The sequence below is a fragment of the Girardinichthys multiradiatus genome, chromosome 3 (genome assembly GCF_021462225.1).
Source record: "Girardinichthys multiradiatus isolate DD_20200921_A chromosome 3, DD_fGirMul_XY1, whole genome shotgun sequence".
Classification (NCBI taxonomy): Eukaryota; Metazoa; Chordata; class Actinopteri; order Cyprinodontiformes; family Goodeidae; genus Girardinichthys; species Girardinichthys multiradiatus.
Window position 1 is genome coordinate 46,923,891 of NC_061796.1, and position 20,786 is coordinate 46,944,676.

Below are 20,786 nucleotides of genomic sequence, written 5' to 3' on the forward strand. Positions count from 1 at the left end.
CTGATTGCTTGTTGCATGTGTGGAAACACCATCATATTTTTGCCCCTTTTTTACATTTGCAACTCATCCAGAACATATGCAACAGTTATTGGCCTAATTTGGTCCAGAAGAAGCTATTTTGGTGACAAAATAAATTTGATTGCTGTAACTTCAAACTATAAACCTTAAACTTCCCACCAGAAGCTTTAAAATAAAATAAAAAATCTAAATCATTCCTCCATTCTGGAATTAAAACATTTGTGTCAGATTTAAAGCTCACCTCTTAGAAGCTGGAGGACGGTGGGATGCGAACTCAATGTTCTGAAACATGGACTTGTCGCTGCTAAACGACACACAACTGGGTCCCTCAGGTTTGACTTTCTGATGAATCCTAAGAGGAAAACATTGCAGTGCACAATGACTATCTTCTATCTTCTGTGTGAGACCTAAACCTGGACACATGCAGGTTCTGTGGGACCCGATCTGTAAAACTGAACCTGTAGAAAATGTTCCATATGATGCCTTGAGAAAAGAGCTGGGGCCAAATTTAAATGATTAATTTACAGATAAATTGCAAATTGATCACAGCAGAATGAATTGGACTCTGAATTGAGTAAAAAACAAACAGTCTGTCTGGTGAATCCTTCTGCTGAACATCAGTAAAATGGGTCCCCAGCCTGGTGATGCCTGACAACAGGATCTATGACACCTTCATCATGTGAAGGAAGAAGTCAGTGATGTCTTCCTCACTTCTGATGGCATTTAAATACATGTAGGAGTCCCTGATAATACGAGGATGGACTTTTGTTAATTCTACAAACATTTGTTGTTCTCATATTTCTTATTTTAGGACTATGCTGACATTAATCGGTGATGTTCCTCAGATCTGTTACTTTCATCCCAAACATCTATATGATCTTAGGTAAGCTAATAATATATAACTAATATAAATTATATAACTTTTCTGTGTTTATAAGATATTCTTCTATATCTGGAAAATCAAGGTTTATTTATTTAGGATTCACTTTTTAAAAATAATGTTAGTACCAGTAGCACATGGCTTTGGTTCTTTCAACTCCTGCTTGTTCTAGAAGGGCTATGGACGGTTAGAGATGGCTATCTCACCTCTGACCTTTGCTCTGGTCCTCATGTTCTCCACATAGAGTGGTTTTAGAGGGAGGGACTCCCTCCTCTCTGTCCTCATACTGATCCATGCCGCTGAATTCACTTCACATCTGCTCACACACACTTTCTAGCTTCACCTGCAGAGGAAACACAAATCATTCATCTGAACATCAACCCTAATTCAATCATTTTTGCTCTACAGAGATCTACCAAGAAAGCTCTTGTTTTCTGTTTAACATCATCAGCATGAGCTCAGCGCAGAGGTAGCTGCATCAGTCCACTAGGTGGAGCCATGGAGCTGATGTCCATTCATTGACAAACTGATTCACTTTAACTAGAAGCTTCATTCTCGTTACTTTCATTCAGGTCAACTCTGAAAGCACTGGAGCAGGGTGTCAAGCTCCAATCTGCAGTGGACCAAAATTAAAACTTTAGACACATTTATGGCTCAGCCTTCATATTTTTCTTCTGATCCGATAAATTATGAACCTTTATGCATGGAAAAATGTCTAATAAAGCCCAACAGGGGTATGCATTTTAAAACAATTTAAAACACAATCTCAGGCCTCATTTTTATTTGCATCCTTCTGAGTTTCATTGATAACCTTATTTCTCATGTTAACAACAGTAAAAAATAATTTCCTCCATTCCAGTCCATTCCTTGGAGGAGCACGGAACCGTGCATTCATTAAAGCTCAGTTCGCTTCCCTCCTGTCTCTAATGACGTCCACTGGTCCAGTCCAGATATCTGGCAGCTCTTCTTCTATCCATGTGACTGCTCATGACATCGCTCATGACACGTTAAAAAAACGTTTAATAACAGACAATATTTGTTACGTTTTATGGCAATGATAAAAAGACACAATCTACATCCAATGTAAGATATGAAAACAAGAAACAAAAAGAACGATGTTAAAGGAGACACCATGGCAGAGGAGACCTAAAATACTGCAGAAAGATCAACCCAGAAGAGTAGATAATGTGATCCATCAGAGCTAAACATATGATTCATGAAAGAAATGTTTTACTGTGAGAGGTGTCGCAGGTCCTGGAGATGTGTATTCAAACAGAGAGAGGTCAAACTCTGAGCTGGAACAAAACCTGAACATGTTCTCCAAACATCAGAGGAGAATCCACAAGAACAAACTATGAAAGATGAAGTTCTAGCTTGAAGAAAAACAAACTTACAGTTATTCTAGCAGTCCAAAATTCTGAGAAAAAAGTCTTTTCGTCCAACGGGTGAACAAAACAGATTCAGACTTTGACCCAGGTGAGCAGTAGCCTGGAATGAGTCAGAACCTCACCTGTTATAGAGGCAGGGCAGGTAGGAGGGGCAACAAACAAACCTTAAGGCGGTTGTATCCAAACAGAGTTACACCTTTGGACAAGCTTCTGTTCATCCAACCCAGGGCTTCAGAAAAGCCTTAATAAATGTGCACAGAGGCACCAATCAGGATGGGGGAGACGTTTCCTGAAGAAGACCTACTTCAACCCTCAGTCAGACAGATTTCATCTAAACTTTCTCTGTGACTCTAAACCTTACCCCCCTCTCTGAATCTCAGCAGTATTCTATATCATCACACAGTATTAGTTTTAATGCAAAAAACAATCAAACTCCATATTCATCACAGTATTAACAGTTGACCCTCTGATGATTGAAACACATTTTATGACTTCTGAAAAACATAAACGTCTGTTTTCTTAAAAATCACTTCTAGTCCAGTGGGCTCATTTATGAAACATGCATAGGATCTATACTAAAAGAAAATCCAGCCTTATAAAACCATGCCTACACACACCATCAGGCAGTTTCCCCTTTATAAATCACAGCTACACCTCAACGTTCAGTACCAGGTTCTGCCTCATGTTCTGCCTCTACACGCCCACATTCAACCATAAATAGTCAATTCAAAGCACCTCAAGAACGCCAACGTGTATTTTAATGAGCTGGCTGATCAAGGTTATTTCATGGTTATCGACAGCAAAAAAGCAAAAAGACGAAATTTCACCGAGAAATCGTTGTGTTGGTGAGTGAGGTGGAGAGTCGAGATCATGTCTGGTAGCCACAGTGTTGGAAGGCCTGATGTATCGACAGTTTCTCCTGTCTCCAAAACGAGTGTACCCATGGGTCAGAGTTTACGTGAGGGGACCACACATTCTCCTGTCAGGTTGGATTTTGTAGATCAGAACCTTTGCGAGGAAAATGACGTATGCCACGTTTATAAATGAGACCCCTGGTTCTCATTTGTCTCCAGTTCTTCATGTATTTAGATTCTGATTTATGTTACCATTCTCTGTGGTTCCATAAACCATAATTTTAGAGATTAGTCATTTTTCCCTTAGATCCTCAGGTAACATCCAACCTCGTTGTTGCAGTGCAACAATCAGACATTCAGTGTGTTCAGAGATTTGTCATTTCTTTAGCCTCTAGCATTTAGTGAAATAAGTGAGACTTACACATATCGGTTTGTTCATACATTTAGTTATCACCATGTTCAAATTGTCTTAATCACAAAGATCTTGTTTGCACTGCCACAAAATGACTTAACATGATTTCAACAATCAGTGGAAAGTGTTAATGATCTGATATTACTCTGTCATTCTGACTGAATTAGAAGGGCAGAATGGTTGTTTTACAGTGGACTGTTGCTTTAAATCATTCTTCTTTAGTCAGCCATGCTTGCTTTCAATGAAATACACTGATTTCTAATCAGTACATGAATAGATTTGTTTGTTTTGAATTCATCACTCATTTATTCCATCAACCACATGGATTTCTTTTACCCGTGTTATCATCCAGCAGATCCATCTGAGCTGATGAGGATGTGATCTGGGTGGCTGTTTCCATCTTTCTTTTATAATCAGGATTTCAGGGCCAATAAATAACTTTAACCCAGATCTGCATCACTCTTCTCATCCTCATATAGACTTTGATCAACCTGAAGCGTAAAGAATACCAGCTCCCTGATCGTATTCTTATTGTTTTTGCCTTATTTTATCAGGATCCAACAGCTTTCTGGAATGATGGAACGAAGCTGGTTCTTTTCCTGTTCTAACAGAACCAGTTAAAAGCGAGCTCTAGAACCTGCTCACTTTGATGGAATAACACTGAATGAATCTATTAAAAAAACCTCACATGACCCAGTATGATTGACAGGAAACAGGATTTTAGCTTCAAAAAGGAATAGAGATCTTCTGCAAGAAAAAAACAACCTTAAAAGACTTAATTTATTAACTGTAATGTTTTATTTTGACAAATGTTTTTCGAACGATGGTTAAAATATCAGAAATCATGGATTCTTTCATCAAAAGATTTGCACCAAATCTTTACTGAAATAATTTACCTTAAAAAAATACAAATTTAAAAAAATGAAAATAAAGAACAGAATCTGTTATGGTGATGGGTTTCAAAATGCCATCATGAATTTGTTTGGATTATGAGCTGCATCCTGACAGCACCTCCAGTAGATCATTCCTGTTTATTTTCCTGAGGACCTCCTTGGTTACCTCCACAGTTTGTTTGCTGTAGGTCTGCAGCATCAGATCCACCAGGTCGAAAGCATCTGCATTCTCCAGATGACGTGCTGTGATGCGCAGCAAATCTTCATCTGTTTGTGGACCCACGAACCTAGTGTTCTTAAGGAACCATTTGAACGATTTCAGTTCCTCCTTCTTCAGATCTCTAATAACTTCCAGAAGGGTCTCTCTTTCTATCTCTCGGAGGGACACTGCCTGGTGAGATGAAAACACACATAAACAAAGTTTGAAAATGTAAATCAGTTTGAATGCATTTCTAATTAAGTATCAGCTCTATTTAGTTAGAAGAATGGGATGATTTGTGTCCTGGCCAGGTGTTGGAGTGGGCCATTGGTGGAGACTTGTAAGCAGAAGGCAACATGATGACAACAAAAATGAACTTAAAAGTAAAACCAAACCCGATGCAGCAGAAAGAAGACCATAAATCTGTGTCAGGAAACAAGACGAGACATAAAGAGTGAAAAACAAATTAGAAAAGCTGAGCAGGTCAACCAGAAACCTGCAGGAAATTCAAACCATTAAACTAGTTTATTTTATCTGGATTTGAACCCTGACTAGAAGCAGTTCACTGCAGAAGACCCTCCCAGACTGACCCTGGCTCTCCTAACATTAGGAAAAAGGTTACAGAGCGCAGAGAAGCCTCTGACTCGTTTTAAAGGAATACTCCTCCTTTACCCAGAAAGGTATGGTCCACAAGGTTCTAAGGAATTACCTCCTCCCCGGAGAGAAACGTTGGATTTAATGGTGAAAAAATATGGACCAAAAAGCATCAATGATTGTGTTAAAGATTGTAATTGTCCTGCAGAGAGTTCCTTTAGTTTTATGATTTTACAAAAACCTCAGGTCATTCATTTCAGTCTGTAGTCCAACTTTTCTTTGCTTTGCTTTATCACGACACAGCTGTGTATTTTTTAAATGTTTTATCTTGTTGCTGAAATGTACTATATAAATAAATCTGCCTTCTCTACAAAACGGTGCTTGGTTCTCAAACTTGTTTATCGAGCATCAAAACTCCATCGAACTGCCTTTTAATTGCATCTGAAAAACATCTAGCATCAGACTGGATGGAGAAAGTCTGTCTGCCACAGATTCTCAGCTTGATTTAGACCTGGACTTTGACTAGGCCATTCTAACACAAGAACATGCTTATATCTATGTTTTTCTTCCAGGCTTATCCTGAATTTAGCTCCATCCATCTTGATCATCAACTCTGACCAGCTTCCCTGTCCCTGCTGAAAAGAAACATCCCCACAGCATCATGCTGCCACCACCGCATTTCAGTCTTTGGCTGTTTAGGGTGATTCGTTTTTACCACCCACACATGAAGTCTAATTTTGATCTCCTCTGATCAGAGCACCTTCTTGCACATGTTTGCAGTGTCCCTACATGGCTTGTGGGTGGCTGCAACCCGGACTACTTCTGGTTTTCTTCCTGCCACTTTCCATAAAGACCAGATTCGTGGAATGCATGCCTGACAGCTACAGCTGTCGTGTCGAAAGATTGGCCCAATTGAGCTGTGGTTCTCTGCAGCTCCTCCAGAGTTGCCATGGGTCTCTTGGCTGCTTCTCTGATCAATGCTCTCTTTTCAGTTTAGGAGGAGGTCCATGTCTTGGCAGGTCTGCAGATGGTCCTTCCTCTCCACATGTTCAGATGATGGATTGAACAGAGCTCTGGGAGATGTTCAAAGCTTGGAATATTGTTGCAGAACCTAACCCTGCTTTAAACTGAACCAGAACTTTCCCCCTGACCTGTCTGCTGTGTTCCTTGGTCTTCATGATGCTGTTTGTTCTCTAATGTTCTCTAAAGAACCTCTAATGCCTGAAAGAGAACAGCTGCATTCATACTGAGGTTAAAATGGACACAGACGGACGTTATTTAGTATTTCATGTTTTCTGAGGGCAACTGGTTCCACTGGATTGTATTTAGGGACACCAGAATAAAGGAGTTGAATCCAAACACACTTTCCAGATTTTCATTTGTAGAAAGTTTTAAAAACTATGACTAATTTAGCTTCCACTTAACACCGCAAGGTTTAAGGGGTGTGAATAGTTTAGCTAAGCTCTAATGTAATGACCGCATTTTAAGCTCTGATGAAAGACAAAGGCAGAACAAATGAGAACTGAAGAAGCTCTCAAGAAACTTAAGACAAACCAAACAGAACCTGAAGATCTGAGAACAAAATCCAATTTCAGAATGACTCACTTTATGCATGAGAGGAGACAGATGTTCTTCCACATGATCTTTCACTGAGAAGAAAACCAATTTACAGTTAAAATGTTAGAGCTTATTTCTTTTAATGAATGTCAATAAAAGAAGTTACCGTCGTGTGAAGAAGTGATGCTAGTCGCTCCACCTGAGAATCCTGGAGCTAAAATCAGGAAAGTAATTGTTTGTCACATTTATTGCTCTACTTCAGTAAAACTAAAACGACAAACTGTTGCTTCTTTTTAAAGATTGTTCGCAATTAAGCATAAATCTAGAACCCGAAAAAGCTGTTTTTCTGTAGAAACAAATGATCTGAACTCTGACCTTGTCTCTCCTCAGTTATTTGGTATTCCTCTGAAATTCAAGCAGAGAAAACAAACATTTAGGAGATTCATTTTGAACAGAATTTAAAGGTGATGTAACAGAGTGAGTGTGACCTTTTCGAAGTGCACAGTTCCACACTTGGTTGGGCCTTTTCTCTGGTGTGAGTTTGAGCTGGAAGTCTGTGTCTGGATTTTTTATGTACACCTCAAAGAAATTTGGTCTTTTGGGATCAAACCTGAGCTTCAATTTCTGTCCAGGCATCCAGAAAAGAAAAGAAGAGGTCGTTTAAGGGAGAGCTTATGTTATTATACAATTCAAAGAAAGGGTTTTCTCAAGTAAAAGGAAAGTTTATGATTTTTTTTAAAGGGTTGTAGCGTAGAGTGATGAGGAGTCAGTATCTTACCAGAAACCTTAGTTTCACAGAATCAGGAAGAGATTCCCACAGAGGAGCAACACAAAGCAGGAGACACTCAGGAGGGAAATCAAAGCTTCACGGCTGAGCAGCTTTAAAGTGGCTCAGGTGAACGTTATGCTGTGGATTTTTATATTTTCACTCGAGATCGTTTCTGGAGAACACGGCAGTCTGCAGGCTGTGTTACACCAGACACAGCTTTCAGTCTTTAGTATTCATCAACAGGTTCAGTTAAACCTGGAATTCCTCGTTGGTCTTTTTCTAATAGTCCTGTCGTGACCTTTAACCTGCTAACTGAGGCCTGTGGAGTCTGAGATGGAACTCTCAGGTTTTTGGTCATTTCTCTGAGCTTCACGCTCTGACCTTGGGCCGAACCTGCTGGGACGTCCACTTCTGGGAAGGTTGGATGATATCTGAGATGTTTTCCCCTTGGAAATAATATTTCTCTCTGTAGAATGATGGACTAAAGGTAGTCTGGAGATGACCTTATGACCCTTCCCAGGTTGATGGGACACAAACAGTTGCTTCTCTAAGACCATTGCTGTTGTCTTTCCACTTTGGCAATGTGTTAACACACACACAACTAACTCTAACCCTTTAACGAGGTGCTCTTACAAATGTTGATCAATGCATTTGATCAGCAGCTGCCAGCTGATGCTTTCCTTCTTAAATCTTTTAGTAGCACCAGCGGGAATTTTTACTCGTAGCTTTAGCTTCACCTTTGTTTAGTAAGTAAGGACAATGTGGAGTCTGTTGTGTGTTTTATGCACAGATTATCTTTACAGTTTACAGAAGAGATTATATTTAATGATTAATTGAACCTTTTAAAGACCAGGTCATTTTTATTGCATCCTGGTACATGAAACCCTCGAACAAAGAGGGTGGTTCTGTCTTTTTCAACTTAATTGGAGCGTATTATGCAGAAAAGCATTCAGTTAGAGAGCTAAGCATTTTAAATTTGATATTGTTTCTAGTAGCTGTTAGTTTAAATCCACCATAAAAACAGGAAACAGAGGATCAGTATGTTGCTTGTTCATTGGCATACTGGGGAGGTGGCACCCCCAGGATGACTGGATGGAGAGCGAATGTTTACTCTCAGGGCTCAACCTGCTCAGCTACGCTCTGCTGGGGAAGCTTGCTCTAGAAGGTAGTATCAACCTCCTGTCTGCTGGAGATTTGACTGCTTCAAGTAAGATACTGATTGCTCATAACTACTTTATACTACACCACTTAAAACAGCAGAGCCAATCAAAAGAGATCAGGTTATACCTGCTGCATCCAACCAATGTTGGTCTGAAATGCAGGATTAATATCAACATCAACTTCTAACTGTCACATAATATTATTAAACTTCAAAATGAGCTAAAATCAAACCTCAGGACAAACTTCTGCTGTTTCCAAACTTGCTGTAAGGATGAAGTGATCACACATTTTCAGAGACGTGTCTGGGTCTGGCTTTCGGATGACTTTGTATCCAAAGGATTTTTCTCTGCGGTCCATTTCCTTAAAGCAAAAACAAACCATGCTGCATGTTTAAAGCAGCCAGCAGGAAGGCAGGGTCATTATCGCATTGTTGAGGTAAGATCTGAGATTTATGAGGAAAAAAATTATAAATTCAAATTAAAAACTGACAGTAATGTTGGGATCGGTGAGGCCTTTTCCAAGAGAAAATCAATAAATAACAAAATATTTGAACATCTGAATGATAACAGTTATTATGTGTTGTGTAGCTGCACAGTTACAGCCTCTCTAATATCTGGTGAGGTTTATTTTCAAAGCTGTTTGTGTTTGTGAGGCTCCAGCTGTTAGCAGCAATATAAAGACCTTTTTTCCAGGAGTATAAATAACATGTTTTACACAAAAATGTTACAATAAAATTACATGATTAAAGCAGAAAAGCTCATATTTTCCCTATAGTACAAGATATTCATCATGACATTTCTAGTAATTATCTAATAATGTATTTAATTTTAATTTGATTCATAGACTATAAAGAAAACATAGAATAACAACATCCTTCATTTAGGAAGGCTTTTAAGCTCTAAATGTGCCGAATTGTATCACTTTCTGACACTCCGCTTTTAGTAAAATAAGTATAACAAACTGATTGTAGCTTAGCAGACATGCAGCTTAAATACAGGATTATCTCACGAAGAGTGATGGGTGGCGCTTCTTTAGTTTTCACAGAAATCTGGGTTTTACAGGACCGGAAATGTTTCTAGAACAGCTAACTGTGTGTTTCTTCTACGTGAGTCTACGAGCCTGTTTTCAGACAGCTGACTGGCAGTGCACAGCAACAGGTAGGGGAGGGATGGTTACTTTGGCAGTTTCTGTGCCATTTAATTTTAAGGACTTTAACCTGAACATTTTGAGATGTTGGTATACACTGATAACAGAAACCAGCCAAGGCATGGCTGTGCTATTTCTTGGAAAATTATTAACAGAAATGAACACGGGTCAGAATTTCTGGCCCACCGTAAGACAGGCATGTATCTACCTGCTGTAAAGCCGGGTCCCGTGGGATGAGGTAAACATGTAGTGTGAGGAAAGCTATGTTGGTCCGATAGATCAACATGTTACAGTTGATTTTCACAGGAAAGCCGGCTCTCATCAGCACCGCTCTCGGCGAGAAAATGGGTTCTGTTAGCTTGACGTGTGATGATGAGACATCTGACACGTTTTCCACAGCGTCTCCACAGTCGTCCATGTGCAGGACTGCAAACTGGTCCAAAGGTTTGGGGATGTCATCTGGATGAAACACAGATGTTGAAACAGTGAGGGGAAAAGGTTTGAATCCATGATGGTAAAAAGTTTGGCATCATCGTGTTCTCCTACAGATACAGATCCAGTGTGGCAGGAACACCTCCAGCATCTTCCCAGTAATGAGGTTGATGTCCATTAAGGGACCTGCAGGCACGAATCCTCTGCTTTCCATCCTCTCCATGTGTCCGTCCCAGGAGCAGAACCGGTACTTAAAGACGACCTTTTCCGAACAGTCCCAACGAAAACCAGAGACGCTGCATTCAAAGCGGCCTGCTTCAGACTGGAGGCTGGAAAAATATTTCAATAAAGCAAGTTTAAAAAAATGATTTGCCTGAAGATTATTTGAAGGAAATTGTGACAAATGTTTTTTTTTGTGACGGAATGTCTAAATTATCGGTTTGTCTCCAAGGTATTTTTGTAGTTTCCATTTGCTGTAATTAGCATGTTCTCCCTGTGCATGCATGGGTTCTCCCCTGGTACTCCAGCTTCCTCCCACAGTCCAAGAACATAGATGTCTTCGCTGTGAGACTGTCTCTGCATGGTTGTCTGTTGCGTGTTTGTCTGTGACTGGGCTTCCTGGTGTCGGAGCAGGAGGAACATTGTTTCTCACCTGTAAGTTGAAGCCTCGCCTGGATCTGTAGTTTTCACCTCAGGTTCAAGTTTAGTCCAGCTGTCGGAGTCCTGCTGGAGCGGACAATCAAACCATCAAACCAGCCAGGATATTTATTGAATGTCACTTCAAATGATGAAATGAGAAAATGATAAAAACACTTTAATAAAATTACCGTGACTCTTTTCGTATATTTAAACTCCACACGCCCTTTATGAAGAACATAAAATGTTATGTAAATCTTAGAGATATGTAACTTTTAAAAACAAACTTGAATTTATTTTTATTTTTTTCTCAGGAATTCATTGATGCACAAAATACAAGACAGCAAATTGGACAATAATAAATAAATCAATGTTTACAGCCTGAGAGCAGCAGAGCTATTAGCTCAAGGTCAACAGGACTTTTACTCTGAAATGTTGAACTTTTATTGACTGTTTGGCTGCATGAAAAGTCCCCTATAAAAGATAGACTGAAACCTCTTGGACATAAGACGTTTTAGATGTTTTCCTTGCACCAGGACACAAACAAATCCCTCAGACTGGTAACATAGCATTGCATCAACACGAAGCATGTGGCTGAGAACGAGACTGTAAACATCCTGATCTTCAGTTTAACATGTTTTGCTTAGTCTGAGTATAGAGCCTTGTGGAACTCCAGCCTTGCAGTTACGGTACGTTTTCTACAGCCTGATTTCTCTTTGATAAATAACACTTCATCCAGCACAAAGAGCCTCATAATTTATTGCTTTAAATGCTTATTTCAGGTCCAAAAAACCAGAGCCTAAAGAATAATTTTCATCACATTCAGACAGTTTTGCGGATGAGGACCAAATACTGGATTCAGGCCACAGTGCACTATGAAGCATGGGGGCTCAAACACCCACAAAGGCTGCCCACCTCGGTGGGTGTTGTTTGTGTGGGTGCTCGGGCCACGTCCCAGAGTGGACGGCTCCCGTCAGGTGGCCTATGGCTCTTGAGGCTGGGTCAGGCAGGTCATGGCCACAGAAAATGAGATCTTAAGCTTTAATGAGAAATATTATGCAATGATAGAGCTCTTACCTTGTGATTTCTTCCCAGGATCCAGCCCCGTCTCCAGACATGATGGGTCCAGATCAGTTACACTCATGTCCGTTAAAACTTCCCGGGCTATCTTGACTGACTGCTGACCAAACTGCTCCATCATCAGATCCACCAGATTCTGTGCTGTGGCCACATGGTTGAGACGGGATTTTGGTATTTGTGGGAGACTCCTCTCAAAACACGTGAACTGAAGGAATGACTTGAATTTCACAACAGTCTTCCTGTTCAACTTATGAAGCATCTCAGAAAGATTGTGAAGAATTAGACTTCTTGGTGTTAACTGAAACAACAGCAAATAAAAGCATGTTTTTTTAGCTTATTTATGAAGTGTTGTTGTAAGAAACAATGCAGCAGAAATGTTTAGCAGAGATTTCTGTTTGGTATTAAACAGAATTCATTTTAATTCCAGGAAGTCATGTTCTCCTGCTTCTAGAGATATTTTTTAAATAATTGTCCTTTTCCCTTAAGACCTGTTGGTTATTCTCAAACATTGTTGCTGGTAACTGGGATATGTCTACCAGGTTGTTCCCTAACCACCTGTTCAGGTGCAACATTCAGAAAAAGATCTGCAATGAAAAAGTCAAAGTGATCTCGTGTCGATTTGCACTATATCACAGTTTTATCTGGGAAAAGAATCATAACTGGGACAAAAGGTGAGCTACACCTTTACTGTGAGGACACAGGTCCATCCCTTCAGACCGATCCATTGGACCAGTTTACCCGAGCCACGCTCTTTTCAATTAAACAACACACAACCTGCCAAAAAAACGGGTTGAAATCATTGCTTTTGTTTATTTGATGATAAATGGTTAGAAGTTTCGAACTGAATTTACTGAACTAAATCTGTGTTGAATAAAGTCACTTACTGGCTCAAAAGATTCATTTCCTTCCTCCACAGAGAATCCCCCTGAGAAAAAATATATTAAAAGTTAACAAAACAGATTTTGATCAAATACAACAAATAATTATAAAAGATTCAGAACATTTTGTGGAACGAAACATGTATTTAATAAAGCCAAAATAATGAAAAGTCCAATTACCAACTTCTGGAAGGATCTCAGCCAAATCTTTTCTGTTTATTTCGATGAGAAGCTTCTTGATCACCTTCACAGAATGCTGGCCAAGCTTCTCCATCATCACATCGATGACGTTTTCTCTCTCTGGTGTGAACTTCAATGTTGGTAAAAAGTCTGACAGACGTCTTTTAAACTTTGATAAAAATTCCTCGCTGCTTAATTCATTCAAAACCTCCAAAAGTAGCTGTTCAACCACCGCCATCGTTGCCAACTGAAACATTCAGTTCATTATAGAGAAAGGAGGTTCATTCAGGAGAAAACCACAAACACGTCTGCAAAGTTTTATCATATTAGTACAGCTGATTTCCTCAGAGCTAGACACGGACATACAATCATAGGGGATAGAAATGGTCTTTTTCTCATTTTTATATTTTTAAATCTGGTGCATGAAGGAATTAAACTAATTCCTGATATCCCATCACTCACTTTGTGGATCCAAGCAGAAGGTTGTTGATCTGCAGAAGATCTCTCTGAGGAGAAAACAGGAAAAAGATTAATCTCACATCTGACCATTGGGTCTTTGTATAACATAATACGATGTGGTCCAAACCATGCAGAGAAACATCAGAACACTTATTAGCCATGTTTGAGTAGTTTAAGACGTTTTTGTCTGTACTGTTGAACCTTTAGGTCCTGAGCTCCTGTCTGACAACTTCTTTACCAGATCATTCCTCTTCATCTCCTTTAAAACATCTATGGTCCTCTTCAGAGACTGTTGGTCATAGGTCAGCACAATAACCACCACAATGTGCAGCACATTTCCTATTTTGATTCGCCCCTTGGGTATGTATCTTCTGTGATGGTGAATTTTACTCAGGGTGATTTTCTGGAAGTTCTTGAGCTCTTTTTCAGTAAGGTTGACCAGTGTTCCCAGCAGCAGCTCTGTCATACACTCCAACATCTCCACCTGGTAAACAAACACTCATCATCTCTCAAGGCTAGAACATTTCCAAGCTCTTTTCATTAAACTGAGGAGTTTCTCCTGCATGTGTAACAAGAAAATGCTGCTTTAGCTTCAGAAGAAAAAAACTCCTCCAGCTAAATTTAGGATTTGTTTAAAAAACATGAACATATCTCACTTTCTGCAGAAGAGCAGAGTTCAGTTTCATAGACAGTTCCTCTGAGGAGAAAAGGATGGAAGACAAAAGTAATCAGTTGTTACAGATTCTGATTTAGAACAAGTTCAATCACAAAATAACATCTGAACCAAATAGAAAACTGAGATTAACCGATCCAGTTTGAAGCACTGATAGATGTTTGTGTTTTGTGAGATTGTAAAAGATCTAATCATCTGGTACCTTTAGATGTTGAGCTGGTCTCAGGCAGCATCAGCGCAAGATCAGTTCTCCTCAAGTCCATTAGAATCTCCCTGGTCACTTCCACAGATTGTCTACCAAATTTATTGAGCATAAGATCCATGATTCTGGTCTTGTCTGCACTTGTCAGTATAAACCACGAGATTTGTTGAAGACCTCTCTGAAAGTAACTGAACTGCAGTAACACTTTTAGCTCACTGAATTGAGTTTTACTCAAATCCATCAGTATCTCCAGAAGAACATCTCTAACAGCTACCATGGTTGCCACCTTGAAGATTCAAAGAACATGCTTCAGGAGACGTTTCATCACAGAGAGGAAAATTATCTTAATAAATAGCCTTTGCTGTCCCACTGATCTGGTAAAGAAGCTTTACTCACTTTGTGGACCAGTGCAGACGGATGTCTTCTCATCGGTATCTCTGAGTAAAGCAGATGAAGTATGAACATGTGCAAAGTAAAAGTATGCATGAAATAAAATAGTTGCTAATCAAATGTGTGAACATTTATACAGCAATGACCTGTTTGAAGAGTTTCAGTCAGGTTTCAGAGCTCATCATAGCACTGAAACAGCTCTGCTGAAAGTCACTAATGATATTCTTATGGCCTCAGATAATGGACTTGTGTCTGTTCTGGTTCTGTTAGATCTCAGTGCTGCATTTGATCCAGTCGACCATAATATTCTCTTAAAAAGGCTGGAATATGCTGTAGGGATCAGAGGAACAGCGCTAGGCTGGTTTAAATCTTATCTGTCTGACAGATTCCAGTTTGTTCATGTAAATGATAAATCATCTTTAAACTCCAGGGTTAATTGTGGAGTACCACAGGGTTCAGTACTTGGGCCAATTCTCTTTACTATATATATGCTTCCAATAGGTTAAATTATCAGGCAGCGTAGAATAAATGTTCACTGTTACGCTGATGATACTCAGCTTTACTTATCCATAAATCCTGATGAACCCAACCAGTTAGATAGACTACAAGCAGGTCTTGAAGATATAAAAACTTGGATGACTTTAAATTATCTGCTTCTAAATTCAGACAAGACAGAAGTTGTCGTCTTTGGACCGGAGTCTTTAAAAAAGAAACTGCTTAGTCAATCACTTAACCTGGATGGCATTAAATTCACCTCCGATAATAAAGTTAAAAACCTTGGTGTTAACTTTGACTAGGACGTGTCATTTAAATCCCATATTAAACAGGTTTCTAGGATTTCCTTCTTTCATCTCCAGAACATTGCCAAAATTAGAAATATCCTGTCCAGGAGTGACGCTGAAAAACTAGTTCATGCATTTGTTACTTCAAGGCTGGACTATTGTAATTCTTTACTATCAGGATGTCCACAAAATGCAGTTAAAAGCCTTCAGCTGATTCAAAATGCTGCAGCAAGAGTTCTGATGAAAATTAAAAAGAGAGATCATATTTCTCCTATTTTAGCTTCCCTTCATTGGCTCCCTGTTAAATCCAGAATATAATTTAAAATTCTCCTCCTCACATATAAAGCCCTTAATGATCTAGCTCCATCATACATCAGAGATCTGATTGGTCCATATGTTCCTAACAGAGCACTTTGTTCTCAGACTGCAGGTTTACTGGTGGTTCCTAGAGTCTCTAGAAGTAGAATGGGAGGCAGATCCTTTAGTTATCAGGCTCCTCTCCTGTGGAACCAGCTCCCAGTTTTAGTCCGTGAGGCAGACACCCTGTCTACTTTTAAGGCTTGGCTTAAAACTTTCCTTTTTGATAAAGCTTATAGTTAGAGTGGCTTAGATTATCCTGAGCTACGCAATAATTCCAGAAGTATTGGGTCCCAGCACCAAATCAATAAATTCTGGTCGTCCAATCACTTCCACAGCTGCAGATATGGAGAAACTTGACTGGCCTTCACAGAATCCTGACCTCAACCTTCTTGAACACCTTTGGGATGAATTATAACAGAGGCTGCAGTTCTGGTTTTTTCCTCTATGAACACACTCCTAAACCTTGAGGAAGGTATTTACTGAATAGTTCAAGTTGCTACTGCTGTCAGTGGTCGATCCATCAACAAACTGGACCTTATAAATTAAGAATAGCATGTCATCAAAGTTCATGTGCATGTTGAAGTACACAGACAAATACTGGCACATATGACACATATTAAGAACCATGTGCAACCTATTTCTAAATCTCCAGGCTTTATCACCTTACCTCTGGCTGCCGAAGTCCTGCTTAACAACCTCTGGGCCAAATCCATCCTGCAGATGTTCTTTAAAACATCACTGGTTACCATCAAAGACTTTTCACCACAGGTCTGCACAATTAAAATCACCATCTCCTGCAGGTCTTCCATCTTCTGCCAGCTCCGTCTGTTTGTGGAGAAGGGCCGCATGTCGGCGGAGAAACTCCGGATATCTTTAAAGACTGTGAACTCATGAACACTCAGCTCCTCCAGAGTTTCCAACAGCAGATTAATATCACTGCTCATCTTTGCTATCTAGGACAGTCAGAGAAAAAGAAAACCACATATTTTCACACCAATTGCTTTTTAGGTATATTAGGTCAAATTAAAGAGGCTGAAAGGTGCATGGCTTATACATCCTGATCATATAACGGACAGTTTGCTTTTCCAATCTGTATTTATACTCTATGTCTTTGTTAGGCAACATGTGTGGTTTATTTCAACTTTTCCAAGAAAGCAAAAGTTCCCACAACTTTTACTGCAACCAAACCTGCACAAATCATCTGGATATTTAACAGAAAGGTTTTATTTACACCTTATTTTAAAGTTAAATTAATACATTCCTGTTTGAAATATTGTCACATCATTATCATCTGAGTCAAAGTTGAACTCTGCAGCCACATCCTGCAGCCCTACTTACTCTCTGGTTCAGTAAAGGTTGTTCTTCTACAACAGCAAATTTATCTGAGAAGAAAAAATAGAAGATTACTGATAAGCAGAACTTTTTACATCTGGACTGCAAACATTTAACCACAAAGCTTTTTTGCAGCAACAACATCTTTCCATTTTAATGTAGCTTGATGCGTTCTCAGCAGGGACCACCTTGAGCATTCAGAATAGGATACATTTCTTGATCAGATTTCCTGAAACAGATGCAGGAGAGACAAATTTTTATCTTCACTGTTTCACCTTTTGCTCTTGAGTCAGTAGCTGACAATCTTTGCACCAGATCATGCAGCTCAGTTGTCGCCATCGTTCCAACCTGGAAAAATAAAACACAGAAACCTTCAACATCATTGTTGGAAACTGGATGTTTTATATGGAATCACTGTCAGTACCAATGACACACATAGTTTATGAAACATATTAGTTTCATGCTAAATAAGACAAATCCAAGGTAGTAAAATATGATCTGAATTTCCAAATGTAAAACGTTCATGACCTTGTTAAATATTACAGCATAGGTTGAAAAAAGCCTTGTTTATCATGGAAATTCCTGACGTAACATTAAAATACAATTTAAATCAGATATTTCAACTGTAATCAGGCTAAATTCTCCTGTTTTAGCTCAGTTATGATTGCTAAAATTATTTAAATCTGCTAAATGTCAGAGATGTCATTTCTATAACTTTGTTCAAACTCAGCCTCGGCTGACGACTTTTTTGTTTTATGGATCAGTGCAAATGTATGAAAGCTAACAATATTGGTGTCTCATAATTATCATATTTCTATTACAAAACTAGATATAGTTTTTTACTATTATCATTTGTCTTCTCAGTTGTGTCTCTGAGTAAAAGGAATTAAAAATAAACATTATATGTGCACCAAATCTTGAAACAAAAAAGCATTTTATTAAATTTTATCAAAACATTTTGATGCCATAAGTATGACAAAATATACAGTAAAAGCAGAAATCTTTATAAATCTTCAATTTATGTAAAGACACTTAACGTATTGACGGCCTCAGCTATACTTGGTAAAAACAGTCCACACACTCACCTCATTACTTCATTTTGTTTTTCAATTAAACACGTATTTTATTCATCCAATTCATTCATTTTTTTATTTCAAAACTAACCATAATATTAAGGAGCACAAACATAACAGCACTGTGTTTTTTTTTGTTGTTATTATGTTTTTCTTTTTTGAGTTACCTGGTATCAGGAGCCGGCTGCTTCTTCGCAAGAGTTTAGGACTTTGACAGCACAACATCCAGCTCAGCTGGACCAACTATTTGCTAGTCAGCCAGGGAGATGTGCAGGTTAACTTGCATCATTCGGTCCTTAGGTAGTATTGATATTTACTTCTGTTTCCCCTGTTGTGTGTAAATCGTTTGGCCAATTCACTTTATAGGTTAACCTTCTTTGTCTTAGGTCAGTTTTGAGTTATGGAGTTTATACTTTGCTTCCTCAGTTAATAGTCTGTAAGTTCTTGTTTTTAATAAGAGTTATATTTAGTTGACCTCTTTTAGGGGCCTATCAGCTTTAATTTTAAACTTTGTCTTTTCTTGAATTTTGTCGGGTAAAATACCTGTGTCATCTATGCCTTTACTGCTTGGTCTCTCACGCTGACATTTAATCCGAATAAATGTTTCCGGTTAAATTGCTAAATGTCAGAATACTGAGACAGATTTTCCACCTCTTAAGCCTCAAGAGGTTTTAGGGAAGTCAGTCAGTCATTTTCTATACTGCTTCTTCCATAATGGGTCACGGGGAAGCTGGTGCCAATCTCCAGCAGTCTATAGGCGGGAGGCAGGTCCACCCTGGACAGGTCGCCAGTCCATCGCGGGACGGTTTTAGGGACGTTTGTGCTCAAAATAACACACCAAACCCGAGTTGAGTTTTTCTCAGTAATTACAAACATTGAAATAATCATTATGTTAATAATGCGAGTGATAATTCTGGTCTTCCTTTGCTGCTGGTTGAGTAACTCCTGGGTGGAAGGAGACTAAACGTATATGTTTGGAATCTGTGAGATCTCTGCCTTCAGCAGACATGTTGGTTCTGTGTAGCAGGTGTGTGGTGAACAGTTCTGATTCAACTTTTAACTGTTTGGTGTTTGTAGAAATGGTTTCTATCAGCTTTTAGCCAAGATTCAAACATTTGCCAGATTCCAGTTTGCAAATGTACTCCAGGACAAAGACCTTCATTGTGGAGACAGGTCCTGTGGTCTAACGTAAGATTAGATACAAAGTGGCTGAAGGACATCCATGTATCTGAGCGGCCATCAGAAAGCCCTGAGCTTAGTCCCATTGACAGTTTGTGAGCAGAGCTGAAAAGGGTTGAAGTAAGATGGCCTACAAACCAGAAGCAGCTACACCAGTCCTGCCAGGCAGAGGCGAAGCAAGCTGGTGAAAAGTGTGGTGGAGGTGACCTGACCTGACCTGGTGTCGGTTATATCAGATATAACTGACACTCCTAAAACCTCTGTGTTATAGCTTATTAATGCTCAGCTTGAAATATGTTTACATCACAACTATAATCTGATATAAAAATGTAAAATTATTATTATTTAACATTTTAACAAAGCAGTGTCATGTCAAATTTCATTACACCTTTTCTAATAATCAATATAAAAGCTACTTTATTGGCTTTACAGCAATGAAAGGCTTCTCATAATTGCTGAACAGCTTTTTGCACGTTTCTAATGGAGCTCCAACTCTCCTGGGTTGAAGAGCTTCACCTTAATGTTTATGACTGACTGCTTATGTTCTGCCGAACCGGTCCAGCAAGGCGCACCAACCTCCAGAGCTGCGCCTTCCGGAAGTTCACAGACACGGAAGATGAAGATGTGCATGAAATTATTTAAATGTAAAGTCTAGCCCAGCGGAGCCTGCTTGTTAATTAGTTAAATGCTCGGTGAATGCAAACTAAACACTAACCTAAACAGGAGCAGCTTTTCTCCTTTGTTAGAGCTCAGTCCAAGCTGCTGATCTTTACAATAAATAGTTAAAAATGTCCCAAACACAAGCTGCTGATCTTTACAATAAATAGTTAAAAATGTCCCAAACACAAGCTGCTGATCTTTACAATAAATAGTTAAAAATGTCCCAAACACAAGCTGCTGATGCAACTTCAAGACCGACAATAACAAGCGACAAATTCATGTTTAATAATGAAACTTTTACCTGCTGTTGCTCGTTAGAAATAAACCCACTTGTTCTTAGAAGTTACAGTAAATGCTTCATATTCTTCTTTGACAGCAACTGATGCAACTCCGTGGCCCAATACTCGCACTTCCACCCTTATGTTCCTTGCGGGTTCCAGTTGATGGTTCGAGTCCGTAGTGTTTCCCAGTTCTCCAGAGTGGTCCTTAGCCCCGCCCCCTTTGTGCCCCACATCCGCCCTTCAGCGAAGCCCGCATCGAAGCGGACTTCGCCGAAGTATATTACCCACAATTCACTGCTGCACATGACGTTCTGAGCA

General features: G+C 39.3%; 2 protein-coding genes across 6 annotated transcripts in view; both read right to left on the bottom strand.

Moving 5' to 3' along the window:
- Window positions 1-2,400, bottom strand: part of LOC124865590 (protein NLRC3-like) — a 14,138-nt gene extending 11,738 nt beyond the window's left edge. The window contains exons 1-3 of one of the 3 annotated variants that reach the window (XM_047360800.1): window positions 2,293-2,400; window positions 1,105-1,241; window positions 260-370 (exon numbers count right to left, since the gene is read on the bottom strand). In XM_047360800.1, coding sequence (XP_047216756.1) covers window positions 260-370; window positions 1,105-1,193 — 200 coding nt within the window. In that variant the 5' untranslated portion in view covers window positions 1,194-1,241; window positions 2,293-2,400. Of the gene's footprint in view, window positions 1-259; window positions 371-1,104 lie in introns of all 3 variants that reach the window. The other 2 variants (XM_047360802.1, XM_047360801.1) reach the window with 2 other exon arrangements.
- A 1,168-nt stretch (window positions 2,401-3,568) lies between these two features.
- On the bottom strand, window positions 3,569-20,779 carry LOC124865591. 3 transcript variants are annotated; one of them, XM_047360804.1, is made up of 22 exons: window positions 20,489-20,779; window positions 17,551-17,623; window positions 17,282-17,325; window positions 16,611-16,896; window positions 14,808-14,848; window positions 14,412-14,697; window positions 14,193-14,233; window positions 13,738-14,020; window positions 13,540-13,583; window positions 13,078-13,324; window positions 12,904-12,944; window positions 12,017-12,317; window positions 11,131-11,165; window positions 10,956-11,026; window positions 10,418-10,632; window positions 10,080-10,330; window positions 8,957-9,085; window positions 7,284-7,419; window positions 7,171-7,200; window positions 6,962-7,009; window positions 6,844-6,887; window positions 3,569-4,836 (listed from the first exon to the last, which is right to left on the bottom strand). In XM_047360804.1, exons 2-22 carry the CDS (start codon window positions 17,612-17,614, stop codon window positions 4,540-4,542), a joined length of 2,934 nt encoding a protein of 977 aa, XP_047216760.1. In that variant the 5' UTR covers window positions 17,615-17,623; window positions 20,489-20,779; the 3' UTR covers window positions 3,569-4,539. The 3 variants fall into 3 exon arrangements, with proteins under 3 accessions (XP_047216760.1, XP_047216759.1, XP_047216761.1); XM_047360803.1 differs by having other exon boundaries at window positions 10,956-11,029; XM_047360805.1 differs by lacking the exon at window positions 6,844-6,887 and having other exon boundaries at window positions 4,712-4,836; window positions 10,956-11,029.
- Between the last annotated feature and the right edge of the window lie 7 nt (window positions 20,780-20,786).